Consider the following 19,027-nt stretch of genomic DNA (forward strand, 5'->3'; position numbering starts at 1 on the left):
TTTCGGCATTTTCATGATCAAGTTGCTTGAAGCTATTAAGTTTATCAATGAGAACATGATATTTTTCATTTGCAACATCTTTAGTTCCTTCACACTAATAGTTTTCCATAAATCCTTAGCATTTTCACAAGCAAACACACGGTTGAAAACATTCTCACCAAGAGAGTTTAAAATAGCGCATTTTGCAGTGGCATCATATTGTTTCTCTTGTTGACTATTGCTTTTAGTTCCTTCACTCGTTACCCTCCAAACATTTAGGCCCTTTGCTTGGAGGTGGTATTGCATTAAAATCTTCCATCGTTGGAAGCCCGTGCCATTGAAACGTGGAGGAGGTCCTAGAGAATCCATCCCTTCCTAAAGAGCTAACTCACTAGGCGGTGAAGCCTAACCGATCAAGTGAGCCGGTAAACATAAATTGCCAATGGAATTGGCTTCCTTTGTGAGAGGTGTGAGTCCCGGCTCTGATACCAATTGAAACCAATTGAAAAACACTTAGACTTGCTTGGATGCTTACCATCATCCAATGATGACTTGGCCTCCCCCTAAATCCATCATCCCCTTTTGTTTCTCCCTATTTTCTTCTTCTTTTCTCCTCCTTTTGAATCAAAGTTGCTCCCCCTTTGGAAGATATTCATTTTTACATTGCTTTGATCCATAATTTGGTGTGGTATTAGATAGGATCCCGCTCCTTTGTGATAATGAGAGTGCCGTAAAAATTGCTAATAATCCGGTTCAACACTCTCGCACAAAGCACATAGATATTCACCATTAGTTTCTAAGAGATCACGTGGCAAGGAATGATATCACACTTTGTGGTGTTCGTTCCGAAGATCAATTGGCGGATATCTTCACAAAACCTCTAGATGAGAGCACCTTTTGTAGGTTGCGAAGTGAGCTTAACGTGCTAGATACTTCTAACATCATGTAATTGCCTTGTCATATAGATGCATATCATATGTACATACTAGGGGCTTGTCTAACCTTATCAAGATAGTGATGAACATGGGTCTTGCATGAGCCGGTGGTTCCTTGTTTCGCTCATGGCATGTAGAAAGGTTCATCATGAAGAAGCTTGCCGAGGGTTCAAACTTGACAAGGTAGATTTAAATTTATGCAATGCATTCTTCTTGTCATATAGCGTGCATTCATGTTTAAATTCCCGCTTTGCATTGGCATTGCATCACGCTAGTAGCATCACAAGGGAGCAAATCACACTTCGAGAATGATATTCATGCCATATATGATATATCAACTCCATAAGAGTGATAAGATCAATGTTGCGCTTTCATGCCTATTGAGCCATGTCCTAGCGAACTTAAAGTCTTAATCTCTAAGTTCATAGGCCGTATGGCAAATACATTTCTTGGATTTTGTGTTTATCCTCGCTTGGTTCTTAATTTGCATATGTTATATAAAAGCTTGCTAGCATCTATTAAGTATGAGTGTTTGAGGGGTGAAGATGTCTCTCGAAAATGGTCCAATTTAAGTGTTTATGGCTTTGGTTCTTAAGAATTTGGACCACAAGTAGAGCTTTTAATTCAGCAAACGTTTTTCTGTATCACCGGTTTAACCGTAGACACACCACCGGTGCATCCGAAGGCAACCGAATGAACCGGTGGTGGGCCAGCGGTCTAACCATTGACACTCTCTGGTCAATCCTTGAGAAAACATCGCCTTTGTACACAATTCCGGAGCATGCACCGAAGCCCACCGGATACACCGGTGCCTCCTTGACCGGTGCTTCCGATGCCCCTCCATGTTGACTCGATTCAAATCATTTCAAATCCAGTCAAACTTGCACCGTTGCCCCCTTTCTCGACCCACCGGTGCTTACGGTGCCTTAGGGTTTGCGGGCCTGCGCGTTCAGTTTCACTTAATCCCCCACGGGGCCCGCCTGTCAGTCATGTTCTACTCCATCTCTTCCACCCACGCGCCGCCTCCCGTTCGTCTAGACCGCCGCTCGCCGCCGTTCCCCAGCGCCGCCGTGCACCTCCACCGCGTCTCCGCTCCGCCGCCGCACCACTACACCTCCGCCGCCGCTCCACATTGCCGCCTTGGCTGCGCAGCATCGCCGCTCCGAGCTCGCGCCGCCCTAGCAGCCACCGCGCCGCCAAAACCCTAGGGCTGCTACCGCCGCTTCTCGTCGCTGCCAGGGCATCCTCTACCCGCGCACGCACTAGGAGGAGCCCAGAGCTCGAGCCCTCCACCACTCTCTCCTCCACCCCGTGCAGTGCACGACAGGTGTTCGAGATTTTGCCACAAAGGAAAATTTCAGAGTTTTCACTCCGATTTCTTTGTGACTCGCAATGGTATGGCACTTTCAACCTCTGGCATGTGTTGTACTTGTTGTAGATCATCCCTTGCACACATGTACACATACATGCTCACTCATCTAGCCTTAGATCCTTTTCATGCTCACACTTGTGCACTTTTTGTTACTAGAGCACATCTATTACCTAGAGTGCACACACAGTGACATTTGTTTGCACACACTTTTGGTCACACACATGTATCACTTACACTTTTAGAGCACATCTTTTTCCTAGGAGTTCATTCTCACTGTTTCACATCTTGTAACACTCCTATCACTATCTTTCTTGCATAGGCTCATTGAAAATCACATGAGACACAATGTCATCCCCTAGAAGCACATGCTTAGGCTCAATCAAATCATTGCTTTGCTTAGGACTTCTTTTCTCTAGATATTGCTCTAGTATTGTCATATTACTTCTCGCCTTAATTCTAGTATCTTCTATCAAATTCTCTATGGCAGATGGCAGGGGATAAGAAGGGCAAGGGCAAGGCAGTTGTTGAGCCGAAGAAGAAGAGGTCTCGCGATGAACGCAAGTGGGACCGAGCACATGCAGCCGCAGATGCAGCCGATCAGCCACAGAGGTCACTCAGGATCTGAGGGTCAGAGCCAGAGGCAGAGAGGTAGGGGGAACCACAGGGTACACCGAAGCTACGCCGCTCAGCGCGTACTCGCCCCACAGAGACAGCTCAACCCGCACTGCCTCCTCGTGGTGGTCCACAGACCTGAGGGGGTGCAGCTCAGAGGCGAGGGACTCGCACACAACCACTGCAGCAGCCTGAGCAGCAGCCAGAGGGTGACACAGAGACAGAGGGTGACACACAGACTGGGGATCAGCCCGGCCGTGACAGTTCCTCGGACAGTTACAGAGTTGATATCATTGATCTCATAGGGATGCCGTCGCATAAGATCCGGCTTTCATTTTGTCACTTCTCAGGTCTGGTTTCCAGCGCAGCGAGAGCAGCACGTTGACCGCCAGTTCTTCACTCGGATCCAGATGGCGTTCTACTACGCCTACTTTCAGTTGGGCGTCAAGTTCAGCGAGCACAGGAGACTACACTGGGGTTCTCTCAGAGTGTCAGCAGGGGGAGTCCCTATACTCCCGCTCTTTGAGGCGTACCCTGGACTGTGTGCGCTAGTCAGTGAGAGAGGTAGATATGTCCGTGAGTGGGTCCGCATCTTCTACGCCACCCTGTTTGTTGACGAGGACCGTCAGTTCATCGAGTTTATGTTCCAGGAGAGGCACTGCACACTGACACGCCAGATGTTGGCCACTTTACTTGGAGTGCCACACACCGACGAGCCCCACTCTCTACACCACCTGACTTACGGTGACATTGACCCTCCCCGTCGCCCTCACCAGCCGTACTCACCTCCAGATGAGGAGGCCAGCTGACTGTTTCATCCAGCCTTTTCTGCCAGGGACACCGAGGGTACCAGACAGACTCACGCCACTCGCCAAGACTGTTCACCTAGCTCTACGGCGGAGTCTGCTCTATAGGTTGGGGTACAACGAGGGGATTACAGCTCTGCAGCAGTGGCTACTGATTCACATCTTGACAGGCAAACAGTTTGATATTGTTGATTTTTTTATCTGTGAGCTAGAGGAGGTGATCTACGACGGGATGGCAGCTCACCGTCAGCAGCCGTTTGCGCACTGGATCAGCTGGATCCTTGCTCAGCTTGGGGAGAATGCTTATATGGACGAGCTGCAGCACTCGAGGTCCGTCTTCAAGGAGTACACACCACCTACTCCTCGAGACGGTAGGTTAGGCCCGAGGGGCCAGCGCCAGTCATAGAGGACTCTTGACGAGTGTGCTATCGCCGAGGGCAGAGTTCGAGATGAGGAGAGGGCTGCCGAGGAAGCCGCTTTGGACGAGGCAGAGGCACAACTATCTGAGTTCTTCACTGTTGACACAGATGACTCGGAGGACGACGAGGACTACACTCCGACTATCTCCGTCCCCCGAGCTGATCACGACGACGAGGCCGGCACCTCACGTGGTCCAGCACCTGCTCCACCAGTTACAGCTGCCCAGGTGTCTCAGCCAGATTCACTTGCAGCTCTCGTCCAGGTACTTATAGAGGAGCAGCGCGCTCAGAGGGAGGTTCAGAACCGGTTGCTAGCTGAGCAGGCACGCTAGGCAGAGGTTCAGATGCTTATCTTCTAGGAGTTGATGCAGCAGCAGGAGGCCATGAGGTAGCAGCTACTTCTTCAGTCCCAGCAGTAGCAGCAGTCGTCCACGTTCTTCTCTGGCTATTTTGGGACACTCTACCACCACTTGGGTCTGCCAGAGCCTCAGCTTCCTACTACACAGCAGCTCTAGTTCGACCCATCAGGCCCTCCTCCTCCGATCGGCGGGTTCGTGCAGACACCCTTGGCCTCGTACCCGATGTCACCACTACTTCAGACCGGGGTGTTTGCCACTCCAGCTCCAGCTCTAGGACAGCAGCAGTTTGGGATGACCGAGGAGCAGTGGGCCCTCTTTCAGTCACAGTAGCAGTTTCTTCACAGCTTTCAGCACCCGTTTGCTCAGTCTCTGCCAGTTACCACTCTCACGTTCGAGCCGATCCGGCCGACAGTTGTTCGTCCTTCCTCAGCGGACCCCCTTCCCGTCTCGTCGGCACCTCGGACGGATTCCACCAGTGTTGTCACGCTGGCAGCCACGTCTTCAGCTTGACCTCCCTCTTCGGCTCCTCCGACGACTTCGACTGTCTCGCCTACCGTCTCCTCCGGCGACTCGGACGACGACCCCGACCGCTTCATCGTCGCGCCCAGCCAGTCGACTCCGTCTTCTCCACCCCAGGAGTAGAGCTTCAGCTTCGCCTTCCTTTTTGGTGCTTTGTTGCCAAAGGGGGAGATAGATAGGGGGAGCAGGGGATTTGTGGCGTGTTTTGGATCTTCATGGCTTTTGATGTATCAGACATGTCGTTTGGATATTGTGTATGCTCTCGTGTTGACATGTCTCTACATGTGCCTTTATTTTAGCTATCGCATGCTTGTTTGTTTCCTTGCTTATCTCGTATCTTGCATGTGTTGTAGCGCTTTCAATTTCATATTTTGCTATCTCTACTTTGTGTTGTCATCAATCACCAAAAAGGGGGAGATTGAAGCGCATCTAGGCTTGTAGATGCAATCGGTAAGTTTCGTTAATTAATGACGACCGTGTGCGACTAACGTGTGTTTTGAAGGAAATAATCTTTGCGAGTTATGTCACATATGAAATGTGAAAGGAGACCCCTCAAAATTTATGATCAAACGATTCATGGACTCAAATTTTCAAGGATAAGGACCATTCTAGTTTCAAGTGTCACAAGGAGATGAAGGATACTTGATTTAGTTTGAGTTTTATAGATTTAAGTTAGTGATCGTACTATTAAGAGGGGTTCTTGAGTTAGTAGCTTGACTCGAATCGATTTGGCCTTAGAAACTATGCACACTTGCTCAATTCAGTCCAAGACAGCTCAAAAGAACTCAACAAAACACTTGGAATAATAAAAGCTCAAAGTTAGAATCAACTCCAAATCAAATCAGCTGAAAACAAGCAAAGACAGTTGCACCAGATAAACCGGTGGCTCAGCACCGGTCCATCTGGAGGCGACCGGATACACCGGTGTAGTGCCACTGGTGCATCCGGCCAGTGCAGCAGCGATCAAGTCATGGAAATCAAAGTGTCACCAGATACACCGGTGCTTCTTGTAACAGCACCGGTCTACGCACATAGTTATTCTTGTAATTGGGTCCAAACCGTTCCTACATCACCGGATACACTGGTGCTATATATTTGGACCACCGGTGCATTCACATAGGCATTACTCAGAGGCTTTGCAGTGGCTTGGATAGGAAATTCTTCAGCACTGGATACACCGGTGCCTCACCAAAGCATGCACCGGTGCAATATTGTCAGACTGTACACTGATTCAGATGTCAACGGCTACTATTTGGATTCAGTGTGACCGGATACACCGGTGCTATGTCTTCGATCTATCCGGTGCCTGCGACTTTTGTGCTGGTTGTTCCCAACGGCTAGGGGTGCCTCTCCACTCTATATAAGTCGACCCCCTAGCTCATTTATGTTGCCTTTGACGCATTGAATACCTGAGGCCACCCTAGAGAAGAAGAGAGAAGTGTTTGGAGCCATTGAATGAAGATCTAGTGATTGCAAGTGATCCAAAGTAAAGAAATCAACCATTCTTTGAGTAGCAAGTGTGCTAGTGCTTAGGGCCATCTTTGTGAGGGTCAAGTGAAGCCTTGAGAGCTTGTTACTCTTGGTGTTTGACGGCACCTAGACGATCTTGGTGATCGGGTGTCTCTTGGTGAGCTCTTGGAGATTGTGGGAGCCCCAAGAGAAGGTGATTGTACATGGTGTGAAGCTCGCCATTCCAGAGATGAAGAAAGAGCATTCTTAGTGAAGACTTGCTTCTTGGTGATACAAGGAGCGATACACTTAGTGGGTGCTCCAACGTGGATTAGGGGGGAGCGTCAACTCCTCGATACCACGGGGAAAAAATCCGGTTGTCTCGTGTCCCTCTCCTTTACTTTACTAGCGTTTCATATCTCTTGTTCTTGCTTAGACTCTTGCTTGATTGCTTTTGTCTAGGATTTTATCATGCTAGTTTGTTTCTCTTGACTAGTTGGCATATTTGTTAGTGTGATCAACTCTAAGGAAGATGAACATGTTAGTGTGTTATCCTACCTAGAATGGTGATGCTAGTGTGCTCTAGTTGATAGGATCAACCTTTGTAGATTGGGCAATACTACTTTAGGCTAAGGACTCGATAGAAATTTGAAAAAGTCACAATTTAAACCCCCCTTCTTGGGCCACGATCCTTTCAAGTTGTTGTGCCTCTCAATGAATGTAAGATACTATTTGATATTGGCAATCTAGCTGGCCTACAAGCACTGGAATTAGAAAACAATTTTTTTTAGTTTTCGAGCAATAACCTATCACTATCAGGGAACCTGCCTTTTTCAATTAGCAACCTAGAAGAGATACAAGTACTGCTCACATTAGCTAACTGGTGCTGGCTTGTGTAATATATTTTCAACCTGTCATCCTTAACAGATGAGCATTATTTGTCCTTTCCCACCAGAAGTTTGATGTCTTGCAAACGTTGTACATTTGTATATCTCTGGGAACATCTGGACTGCACCTGATGCTTGGCAATTGCTAAAGAGTTAAGCATGATCAAGCTTCGATTGAGTGGAAACTCCTTCGGTAGTGTTATCCCTGCAACCTTTAGCTCAATGTGTTGCTTGATACTGCTAAAGTAACAGAATTACATGCTCTCAAGAACAATTTCCGAAGAGTTGCCCCGCATGATTGGTCTAGAAGAACTGTATTTGGCTCACAACAACCTTTCGACGTCAATCCCTTAGCTTGCAGGGCTAGAGCCAGGAAGCGTTTCCAGACCAGCTAGTGGAAATTGTAGATCCTGTTATTATAGCAATAGACGAAAACTATGCATGTGATTGGCGTGAAGGAAGCAACAATGGTCATCAGGGACAAATCAACAGCGTCATAGTATCTGTTACAGGACTGAGACTGCTGTGTAGTAAGCAGGCATCAGCAGAAAAGATCATTATCCATGAGGGATGCTGCCATATCGAGCTGCGAATGCAAAGGATAAAGGTCCACATTATCCGCCAGTAAATGCCAAATCAAAAAAGCTTTCAGGCTAGATAATTAAATCATGGGGGTTGATACTGTTGTATATCACATCTTGGGAGTAAGAATGTCAACCTGTCCTGCATGTGCCTAATGCTTAAACTGCTCAACAACAATGACTGCAGTCTGCAAACATGTAAAATAAAGAATTACCTTCAGCTTGCAGGCTACTATCCAATTTGAAATTTATTTTTCAAGTGTCTAGATCTTGAAAAGCACAAGCATGCCTGATGCCAGTCAAGCTTATTGCTTTTTCAAGTACTTGAATACATGTCTTAAATGAGATCCTTTTCAGTTAATGACCAAGTTGTAACATGGAGCTTCCACAGCATCATTTTAATCTATAATTTATTCTACCTATTTTGAGATCTTCCAAACAGTTCTATTGTCAATTCAAACTTTGGTAATTTCGAGTCTTAATATCAAATGCCCTGTTCAAATTTTTGATTATGTGGCCTGAGGATTCTCCTGCTGCAAATATTGTCAATGTCATACACCCATCCGGATTACAGATGGCACTTTGCTGCTATACACTATGCATGAGTTGCTACAACTTACAAACAAATTAAATAATGTCAGTGGTTTCATGGAACAAGCACCAGGAAATTCTATTTGGCTTTCTGTTCACATTTTTATGTGTTCTCGCAGAACACAATGTATTGGCAACCCTTCAAGATCATCTTTAAACCATTCATATTTCTTCAGAAAAGCAAATACAAAAGATATTTCAGTGCAAAGGGTGCATCATCAGCCCTCAGTGGCATCTTGTTGGCCCAGCCTCTAGGTGAGTTCCCATTGGCTAGCGGTAGAAGGGATAGGTAAGAAACTGAGAACAGAGAGCACAAGATGCTTGGTGCTGCTGAACTTAACTAGAGCTGCAGCTGCTATCCTATCTTGCATATATCACAAGTCAAATGTAGAGTAAAAAGACATACACCCACTACTCCACTCCCTTCTACTGTTGCTGACTACAGGTACTGCCTCCTTCTGACTACAGTGCATGGCCAAAAGAACAGAGGATCTCTACTTGCTCCATATAAGAGAGAAGCAAGAGCAAGGCTATCCATCACTTATTGTGTAAAAATCATTCTTGGCAGATCAAGACCACTTCAGTTATCTTGTTCCAAAGCTAAAAGTCCAAGTACCAAGGAACTAAACAAGGAGCTACAAGTGCTCTAACCAAATAGTCTAAATTCAGAACAAGACGACCCAAGCTCCAATGCTCAATGCTTCTAAAATCTAAAAGAGAGATTATGTTACATGTTGCCTTTGTTTAATCACCATGGAAAGATACTATTTTTCTCATGACACACATTCAGATGAAAACATAAGATAACAGGCAACTTGCACAGTGAGTGAATTATACCCTGCACTCAGACAATTAGAAACAACTTGCATGTTATGGATGGTTGTCAACCAGCACCATGGATCTTGACCACTATACTGCTGCTCTAGATTCGGTCACCTTTAGACCTGTAGAAAGAGACAATCATCAAATTGATCCAATGAACTGAATAAAACATTGTTCACAGCTAACTTTACGAGCAAGAAGCATTCAGAAAGGAATGGGAATACTACAAATCTTCTGAAATATTCATCCTATGTATCTTTAGCAAATCATACGAGCCTATTGGGAGTGACTTAGATGTAGAAATAACATTTAACCATATCATCAAGTGACATGTTAGGCTCTAGCAATGATTGTTGGGAGGGGCAGTAACTCAGCAGAAAGTAAGTACAACACACATTTGTCTGTCTTTTATGAGTAGATGCATCTCTACGAAAGTAAAAAATATATGCATAAAGAACTATGCATGCATTTATTCTTCAAAGAGAAGAAAGAAAAAGACACCAGTAAACCATGTAACCAAGAAGAGATCTTTTTTTATGTCTAACACACAAGCTCCCCTGAGCTGAGCACTCCTTGCCATTAGAGCCTTTGCGGTACAGTATACCCCCTTTGACACGTTCAAAAAGAACGATTACAAAGCAAATAGGCAATGTCATATCAATCAAGAATTAAAGGGTGAATGAAGTAACATTTGCACCAGTTGCGAATTTGTCCTTTCCATACAAGCTTCAGTAATATTCATTCAGTCTTTTGGCTACGAACTCCATCCATTGTCTTCCCCCAACATTTGGAGGCATAGTCATCGGTGAGGCCTGGGACATGATTCTTGAAAGGATGCACAAACTTCTCCACAAAAATTTTCTCACCCATCGAGGCAGTGCCATAGTAGTCCGGCTGACCTTTCAGCAAACCTTTCTCCCTGAGAACTTGTGACACCCTGATGCTAATCGTGTGCTTAATCCTTTAATCTTGAGCCTAAGAAAGTTGTTAATATAGTTTTAAATCTTCCATGGTATGTTTCTCCCTAGCTAGTTGGCTCAAGTTTTTCTCTATCAATCAAGTTTCAAATCAAGTTTTGACCAACATCAAAGTTGTAGAACTAATCATCTTCTACAACTCTTATTTTGGCCAAATTTCAAGTTCTGTTGAAAGATTTCGAATTCTGGGCAGTGGAAGTTTGAATCAAAAATGTTGTTCTGGGGTGGGTAGAGACCGGTCCGACCGGTGGTGAACTCCGGTTAGACCGGAGTACCGGCGCCGCCGCCGCCGGTGACACGCGTCACCGTGCCCGTGCCTCTGCCGCCGCTTAAGCACTACGTCCCGTTGGAGCCAATCCATTCCGTCCCGTTTTCATCCCGTGCCCACGCGAAGCAGGCAGTGGAGCAGGGCGCCGCCGCTCGCCGTGCCGGCCGTCCTCCGCCGCCCCGCGGCCGTTCTTCGTGCCCCAAGGTGCCCGAGAGTCGATTCACCTCACCCCGCGCCTCCACAACTCCTTCCCGAGCCCGACTGACCCTTTCCTCGCCCGGAATCGCGCTCACAATCGCCGGCCGCCATTAACCCTAAATCGAGCTCTGCCCCTCTCTCGTCGACGTCCATCCTCCGCCCTTCCTCGGTTCGATTGAAGGTCGCAGTGAGCTTCCTCGTATCTGTTGACGCTCACTAACGACCAATTCCAGGCGTCAACTTGATCAGAAAATCATGAGAGTTTGCATTTATGACACGCACTTATATTCAATAAAGTCCCTAAACCACACTTTACCTTCTAGAATATGTAAGTTGTGTTTTTGAGCTAATATGCAGGTTGCAAGCACACTTTGGTCCAGAAGAAAATCACAGAAAATATCAGAGTAACGATTCAGGCTCAAATGGACCAAAAGAAGCCCAATAACTGAAGCAAACCCAGCTGGGGCAGGCCGTGCCTCAACTTTAGGACAAAGGGGGACCGAGACAAGCCCACTCCAGGAAGTTGGGGGCGGTTGGCTGCCAGGGCAGGCCGGCCGACCTATAGGTCGGCCGCCCAGGCCCATGGGCCCCACCGCCTCAACTTTGCCACATGGCGCCTCCCTGTTGCTCCTCTATGTTGGTTTGGGGTGCTGCGGCCGGTGGCTCCCTCCTATAAATACAAGGGGAGGGGAAGAGAATAGAACACACACACATCACACTTCACTCACCTCTCAAGTTCTCTCTTGCATAGTCTTTAGGCTTAGTGGAGTTTACGAGAAGTCTAGGAGTCATCGAGTCGCCGGAGTTGCTCGAGAATCTGGTATGGGTTTATCTCTAGCTCTCTCTTGTAATATTCGGTCATTTGTAATAGAATTAGACTATGGTTACCGATATCTTCTTGAAGTATATTCTAAGTTATCGAGTATATGCTTCTTGTCATGGTTGCATTATTATTCAATGCTTGCATTGCATAATTGCTCTGTGCTGGAGATAGTTAGTCTTTTGTTCTTAGAACTCTATCAACTGTTCCAGTATTCGTATGATTGCTCTAGTGTGATGTCTATCCATCCGGAGGGTGGGGGCTCAGCGCGGGACACTAGAGTATCCCTTACTAGTGTAGACATAGTGTCTAGATTAGCTAAGAGTTGCTGGATGTCAACCATACCCACGGTTTGTAGAGGTAGCCGGCAGGTGGTGACAGCCCTGTCCGAGCCTTTTAGTAATTCTCCACGTTCGGTATGGGGGTAGGAGGTACATAAAGTCGCCAGGGTGTACGGGCTCCTCCCGTTACTTCGATAGCGATCTCCCTGTTGTGTAGTTTAATCTCTGACAAGCTAACTAATGAGAAAGTGTAGATATAGCTAGCCTAGCATAGCTGACTCGAGCTCTGACTTTTACCTTGCTCCCGGCCTAAAGCAATCTTTATTCTTTTATTCAAGAGAGTAGTCGTGTGTGTGTGTCACACTATCTCCTACCATGTTATTATCTTACCCCTGTTTATGCATGAGAATATCCAATCTAGATAGAGCTCACCAACTAATCTATATACTCTCTCACTCATCGCCTTCCCTGCGGAAATATATATGACACCCCGGTATACTCCCGGGTAAAATGCTACAGCGGTATTCCGTGCACTTGCAGATTTATTCGTGGTTCATGAAATACTGTCACCCCACAATTGGCGTCTACGGGCGTCATCGCTAGGTGACATTGGTAGGCACCAACAGTATCTTACTGCATCTCCCCGACCCTTTCCCCTTTGGGTTTGTGCGCCACCGTCACCGGGAACGCGCCCCGCCGCTTGCTGTCGCCCGCTCGACGCCCCACACCCTGGGACGGGCTCCTGTGCCACGGCCGCGCGCACGGGGGTCGCCTGCCTCCGCTGGCCCCATCCCCGCCCTTCCTTGCCGCCGCCCTGAGCTCCGTCGGCGGGAACGCCACCACCAGGCCGCCGCGCCGAACAGAGCTCTGCTCTGCAGCGAGCGCTGCCTGGGGGCTGGGGGCCGGTCCAGGCAATCCGGTCTAACCGGAATAAAAACTGGTCCAATCGGTTTTGTTTCAATTTGCAGTGCTGAACCTCCAAAATTCATAGGAAATCGCCAAAAAATCCTGAAAAAGGCAAAACCAGTTGCATTAGCTTCTTAATTTCATGCTCTATCTATTTGAACCATGTTTTAGCTAGCTACTTCACTTTTGCTTGCTAGTTTTGCCTACTCTTGTATAAGAGTTGTTGAGGTCTAAAATGGAACCACTCTTATATACTTGGATTCGAGCATGATGTAATTATGGTGCCCTCTGGCCTTCTTTGATGGAGACACTTCAGGCTAAAAGACATTTGAACCAGGATTCCATCTCAGCACTGAACCATTCCTTGAACCATAGTTAGGACTGTTGTTTATCCATTTAAACCATGCATTCTTATATGTTTACTGCATTGCATTGCATCTTTTCAAAAATCTCATGCATAGCATCACTCTTTGCTATAGAAACTGCACCCGAGGTCGCTTACGAGCTGATTGCCGAGCCGGTTCAGGAACCTCCAGCATAAGGCCAGTAGCAGGAAGAAGCCGTTGAGCCAGTGCCAGAAGAAGTTGCTAACTTGCAAGGCAAGCCCCGGAGCATCACCTACTATTTTAAATTAAGAATCACTATATATTTATTAATTGTGCATTACGTTTCTAGGAATTGTTTGAAACCCTAGCTGCATAATTTCCTAGGTTCCCTTGGTTTAACACTAATATGAGTAAATCCATAGTACTGCTATGCTTAATAGGTTTGGTAGAAGTCGAGTGATTGTCGAGTGATTTCCTGTCACTCGCGAGATATAGGATGTATTCATATTTCAGTACAGTAGTAGTACGAACAAGATGGAAGAAATGAAAGTGGAGACCGGGTGGGGAATGTTTATGTTTAGCCCCGTCTACGTCAGTTAAGGACTGTTCGTTGTCTGGCCTTACTGATCGAGTTTGATATTGTACTAACCGCATATCGGGAGTAGGAGGTAGTAGAAACCGGTAAGCCTAGTACTGCCTCGTTTCGAAAGTACAGAACTTCATCACCACCCCTTAGGGCGAGTCGGGTAGTCGCGGAGAATTGAGATGCATGTATTTATTTTTGGTGGTCTCTCGTTGAGCCCGGCTGACTATATGTAGGTGGGGCGGTTCTGTAGTTCGAGATGGGGAGGGGAATGGTTGGCTCGTATAGTCCGACGGAGCAAATGCGTGCCGTGTTGGTTGGGTCCACCTTGCAAGGTTAAATCGGATCGATTCGCCGTCAGTCGCTCTCGGATATGAGCACCTTGATCGCAGCACCGCATCGTAGTGATGAGATGGAATATTAATGTTATATGTTGAAAAAAATATTGAATTTATTAATTGATCTTCTACCATGTTTGTTTAGGAAAGGTTACTGCAAATACTTAGAGGATATTAACTTAATATATAATGTGAGCTAAAATATTGAAAGTAAGGATCCACCCTTAGATGTTTTTCTGCAAATAACCCACCAGCCAAAAAGTCTTGCATGTCTAGATATTGGGCTATGTATACCCATAGCCGGGTAAGTCTTGCTGAGTATTAGTTGCTCTGGGCTTTTGTTGAAACATTTATTTCAGGACACACAGACGTTGACTTTTGCCCTTGCTGTATCAAATTCATCCGCCATGACGCGGAGGGATGGGAGGTGGTTGGACCCGATGCTTAGTTAGGAGATCGTAGATTGCACGCTGTGGGCAGGCGGTGCAATCTCTATCATTTTGGACTAACCGGTTGTGTAAAGGCGGTGTAGTCTTTTTCTTATTAGTGAACTTAAGTTACTTCTCTTGTAATTTTTTGTAAATTATGTAAATCTCTAAGACTTGGTTTCTAAAACTTAATGTTTCTTATTATGTATGGTATTGTATTTTTAAGTATTTGTCATGTTTGTATCATCTGCGCTCACCTTCGCGTGAGACTACCGCTATTGTTTTGATTTGCCGTGGGTTGAGAAAGAGCTGTCAGGTTACCTTAATTAAGCTAATGTGTCTTATGTGTTCAAATGATGACCATTACACTTAATTAAGTCGTTTTAATCAGGCGGTTCTGTCACAGAACTTTGAGCAAGTAATGCCGGGGCAACAACCGCCGCTCAACACTATACATGAGCAGCACTGGTCTTCGAGCAATATAGGATACCTCTAGACCGACATCCTTCATCAAGAAATCCATATTTCCCTGAATCTTTTGCTCAGACGTGCCCAGAACGAGAGGCTGCTTCCTCACAATCGCCAGCACATCATCCTTTGAGAACCCAACATTGTGTAACAGCAGTATTCTCCTGGCAATAACCTCCTTGTCAATAAAAGCAACCACAGCAACCACACCCAACTCCTGGACAGTCTCCTTGAGAAGTTCTGGTTTCATGGTGAAGATCCGACTGACGTAGAGATTGGTGCCAGCAATCTCAGAAATGTCCTGGCCGCATTGCCGGAGGAAAGCCACGTTGGGCCTGGCAACCTTGTCCAGATCCATGCTGAGAAGGCCGGAGCACGACCTGAGGACCTTCAGTAGCTTGTCCAAGGACCCGATCTCGGCAAGCCAGAACTCGAGATTGCTGCGGAGAAAGCTGTTGCGGAAGGAGTTGGGGACGAGGGGAAGGAGGCGCGCGACCTGGTCCCGCGACAGGCCGAGGTCGCGCAGGTCGGCAACGCGCTGGGCCAGGGTCTGCTCCACGTCGGCGCAGAGGAAGGTCGGGTCCATCACGACGACCCTGGTGACGTCGGCGGCGGGGACGCGGAGGGTGCTCTCGAGGTAGGCGAGCACGGCGTCGAGCCTGGCGCGGGACGAGAGGTGTGAGATCTTCGCGGCGGCCTTGAGCGCCTGCGTCTGGGTGTTGGCACTCCTTAAATATCTATTTTATTCTCTGTTTAACTTTGATAATTGCATAAATTTAATATCAGAATCACTAACCATCCTAATCTCAGCCCAAGTATTGGTCGTTTTCATGTTTGCACATATTTTGGAGGTACTTCGTTTTTGCAGGTTTTTGACCAATTTTGGAGCATGAAATGACGAGGCCCACGATCACGCGATGACACGAAGAAAGATGAAGGCCAAAGCCCGAACAAAGGATCGAAGGCCATGATGATTAGAGGCCCGTTCATGCACATCCACCCTCCAATTAAGCCCAAAGGACAAAGCCCACAAGATAAGATTAAGATACTTCAGGGCTAAGCAAATCAAAGAGATATTTAAGGAAGGATTTTCCATCCTATCCTTTTCCTCGAAGAAATCTCGAAGATAACAACATCTAATGGGGTGCAATCGTGAAAGACATAAACTCTAGAAGATTCCAGAAGACTTGGGGAGAAAGATGAACATGAGACGGCGAAGGAAAGAGCCAGGCCGGCCGGCCCAGCCCTTTTTTAGGTCGATTCGACCTCCCCTTTGACCTAGGGTTCCCTGAGGCTATTTAAAGACCCCTCCCCAAGGTTCACGCAGAGATCAATTCGGGAGACGACGCCAAGGAGCAGAGAAGATAGAGGGACACCTCTCGGAGAGCCGAGGGTCGTGCTAGTTGTCTAGGGTTCGCCCTAGCCGACATGGGAATCTTGCAAGGAAGACCACGTCGGAGTTCTGGAGCTAGGATCATCAAGATCAAGGTAGGGCCCCGGTTGTGATCTTGTGATGTACAATCATTCATGGTGAAGTTATTTGTGATTCCGAATGTTTAGCGACCATGTTCTCTCTTTCGATTTCATTCTTTTCTTTGGGTTTGCTTCATCCTAGATCTATTATCAAGATAGATCGCTTAGCATGATCTTGTAGTCATGGTGGCTAGAGGTTCATGGCGGAACTACCAAAGGGGGTTCGACTTGCTTCAGGGTATTTCGTTCAAAAGGGGGGCGTCGTGACATGCCGTCTCCACAGAGTAGGCGGAGTATCGAGGGATCGGATTGGAGATTTTGGTTTTAAAGAGGCTTTTCATTGAGATTCACATCTACCTTACTTCACTTCATCTAGCTGGAATTACAACATATGCATGATCTAGGTGATCTAGATTGGTTATCTCTAATTTTCTCTTGCTACCTTCGGTGTTTGTCATTTTTAGTAGATTAGATTCGTTTTACACCACATCAACACAAAGGAATCTCTATGTTAGTAGAATGTTTCTTGTCTCTTTGGTTCCGTGGATTGATAAACCTTGGGGGAATACTCTAAGCGAAAAGCTACACGAAACCGTGCGCTTGCGGTATATAAATCGGAGGCGCTAAGGAGCATCAACACTGGGTGAGGCCGCAGCGGGAGACGAGGTAGTCCGCCGCCGCGAAGGAGCCGGAAGAGGACGCGGCGGCAGCGGAAGAGTGGAGGATGAGGGGAGGGGCGTGCGAGGAGGCGCGGAGGTGGGATGGCGAGCGGAGGATGAGGGAGAGGGCCGCTCGCAGGTGTGAGACCACCATGGCGTTCATGTCACGACCCCGACGTCGAGCGCCGGCGCACGCATCGCGGCATGCCACGCGTCAGCCTCGCCGTAGACCATCCTCGTGTCGCGTGTCAGCCTCACCGCCGGCCATCCTCGTCCACTGGACGCCACACCGCGCCCATCCCGCGACCGCGCACAGGCCGTCAACGCCACGCGCCGGCCGCCCAGGGGCGTTCCACCGCTTTCCCGGCCTTCTACGGCGTTCGTGCCGCCCCGTCCTTATCCGCACCGGCCGCCCGCTCCCCCTCCCCTCTAGCTCCCGTGCCCGACCGGCCCTTAACCAAACCCTAGCCCCGTTGGCCCCCATCTCCATTGCCGCCGCCACCAAGAGCTCCGCCGGCCGCCGAGATTCGTCGTCTTCGGTGATCCCCTCGCCGATTCCTCGTAGGAGCAGCTTCACCTCCCTCCCCGTGACCGATTTCGCCCCTAACCCGGCCCCCTCTCCCTCCCTGCAGGGCCGCCGGCAAGCGCCTCCGCCCTCCGCCGCCCCTGCTCGTCGCGCCGCTCCTCCGCCGCCGTTCCACGCCGTCCACGTTGCCGGTGAGCTTTACTATCACCTGGAACGCGCGGTGGGCGCGCGCCCCCTGCCCCGCTTCGGCCCCGCCTCGCCGCACCGGCTCGCGCCCGCCGCGCCGCCGCCGCCGTCGCCGCGCGCATGCGTGCGCGCTGCGCCGCGCCACGCCCGTGTCGTGGCCGCGTTCCCGGGCGGGTCAAGGACTCTGGCCTTGCCTTGACCCGGCCTGGGAGGGCCACCGCCCGTGGGGCCCACCTGTCGGCCTCTGACCTGGCGGGTGTGGCTGGATCCGGGTGTACTTAGCAATTTTGCTAGGGTTTTCTTAGGTTTTATTTGTCTGCAATCTTGCGAAATCCATAGAAATTCATGTATAGCTCCGAAAAATATAAAACTTGTTTTGTTGGGTTCATATCGTCGGGATCTACTTAGGAAAAATATTGTTTTGTATGTTTCGATGTTATTTGTTAGGGTTTCGTTTTAGTGTGTTTTCGTTTGCTCTGTCCGAAAATGATTTAATATAGAACTTTGCGCTCGAAAGTGGTAAAATGGCAAAACTAGTTTTGTTAGCCTTGTGTTCCTGCCTAGTATCTATGATAATTTTCTTGGAGTTTCTTAGATAAGTTTGCATGTCTTTTCCGATTTATCTTGTTTTGAACTGTTGAAAACTAATATATTTATGATTAATTATAGGAAAATGCTTTTGCTGCAAAACCAATTTTCATGAGTTCCTTGCAATCTTCTCGGCATGCTCAAATTATTTCATGATTTATGCTTGTCATTATTTCATTTCTTAATTCTTGCATCGCATTCATACATTATAGTGACCGAACCGTCGGAGGTCGAACCCGTGGAGCCCACCGAGTCCGTTGAGCCTGAACCCGGAGTCCCGTTCGTGGTCGAGCCCGAAGTTAACCAAGGCAAGCAGCTAAGCATGATTCCTTACTCCTATTTAATCTGAGTTAGTTAGTTACATCACCGGGTAATATGGGGTTATTTAGTATGTACGTATTGCATTTTGGGTACCTACTCTCTTGCATTACCCTTCCTTGAATCGTTATCCATGTCCTTATTACTTGTTAGTCAGTTAATAACTTAAACGGACTAGATGCTTAGCCCTGCTTAGAATACTCATTTTGCTTGCTCGAAAGGAATGGTTTGGAGTATCACACTTACCTGATTATCCTTGATCGCACTTGAGCATCTGGGGCAAGTGGAATGCAGTATCGAGGTTCGAGCGGAAAGGTAGGGCCTAGAGAATGAAGTCACATGGGCATAGTCCG

The 19,027-nt window shown here is 47.8% G+C and overlaps 1 protein-coding gene across 1 annotated transcript; it reads right to left on the reverse strand.

The window, feature by feature from the left end:
- Nucleotides 1-12,505: 12,505 nt before the first annotated feature.
- On the reverse strand, nt 12,506-17,210 carry LOC120669171 (transcription termination factor MTERF8, chloroplastic-like). Its single transcript, XM_039948966.1, has 3 exons — nt 17,038-17,210; nt 14,947-15,652; nt 12,506-12,796 (listed from the first exon to the last, which is right to left on the reverse strand). Exons 1-3 carry the CDS (start codon nt 17,208-17,210, stop codon nt 12,506-12,508), a joined length of 1,170 nt encoding a protein of 389 aa, XP_039804900.1.
- Nucleotides 17,211-19,027: the final 1,817 nt, after the last annotated feature.

Source organism: Panicum virgatum, chromosome 4N (assembly GCF_016808335.1).
Source record: "Panicum virgatum strain AP13 chromosome 4N, P.virgatum_v5, whole genome shotgun sequence".
Classification (NCBI taxonomy): Eukaryota; Viridiplantae; Streptophyta; class Magnoliopsida; order Poales; family Poaceae; genus Panicum; species Panicum virgatum.

Bases quoted from the DNA above. Each gene is read 5' to 3' on its own strand.
- LOC120669171 (XM_039948966.1), bottom strand. From the start codon at position 17,210: ATGGTGGTCTCACACCTGCGAGCGGCCCTCTCCCTCATCCTCCGCTCG. The intron at 15,653-17,037 runs GTGTTGATGCTC...TAGATATTTAAG, and splicing joins TCCCGCTGCGGCCTCACCCA to GAGTGCCAACACCCAGACGC. The intron at 12,797-14,946 runs GTATCCTATATT...TATTCCGGTTAG, and splicing joins TGAAGGATGTCGGTCTAGAG to ACCGGATTGCCTGGACCGGC.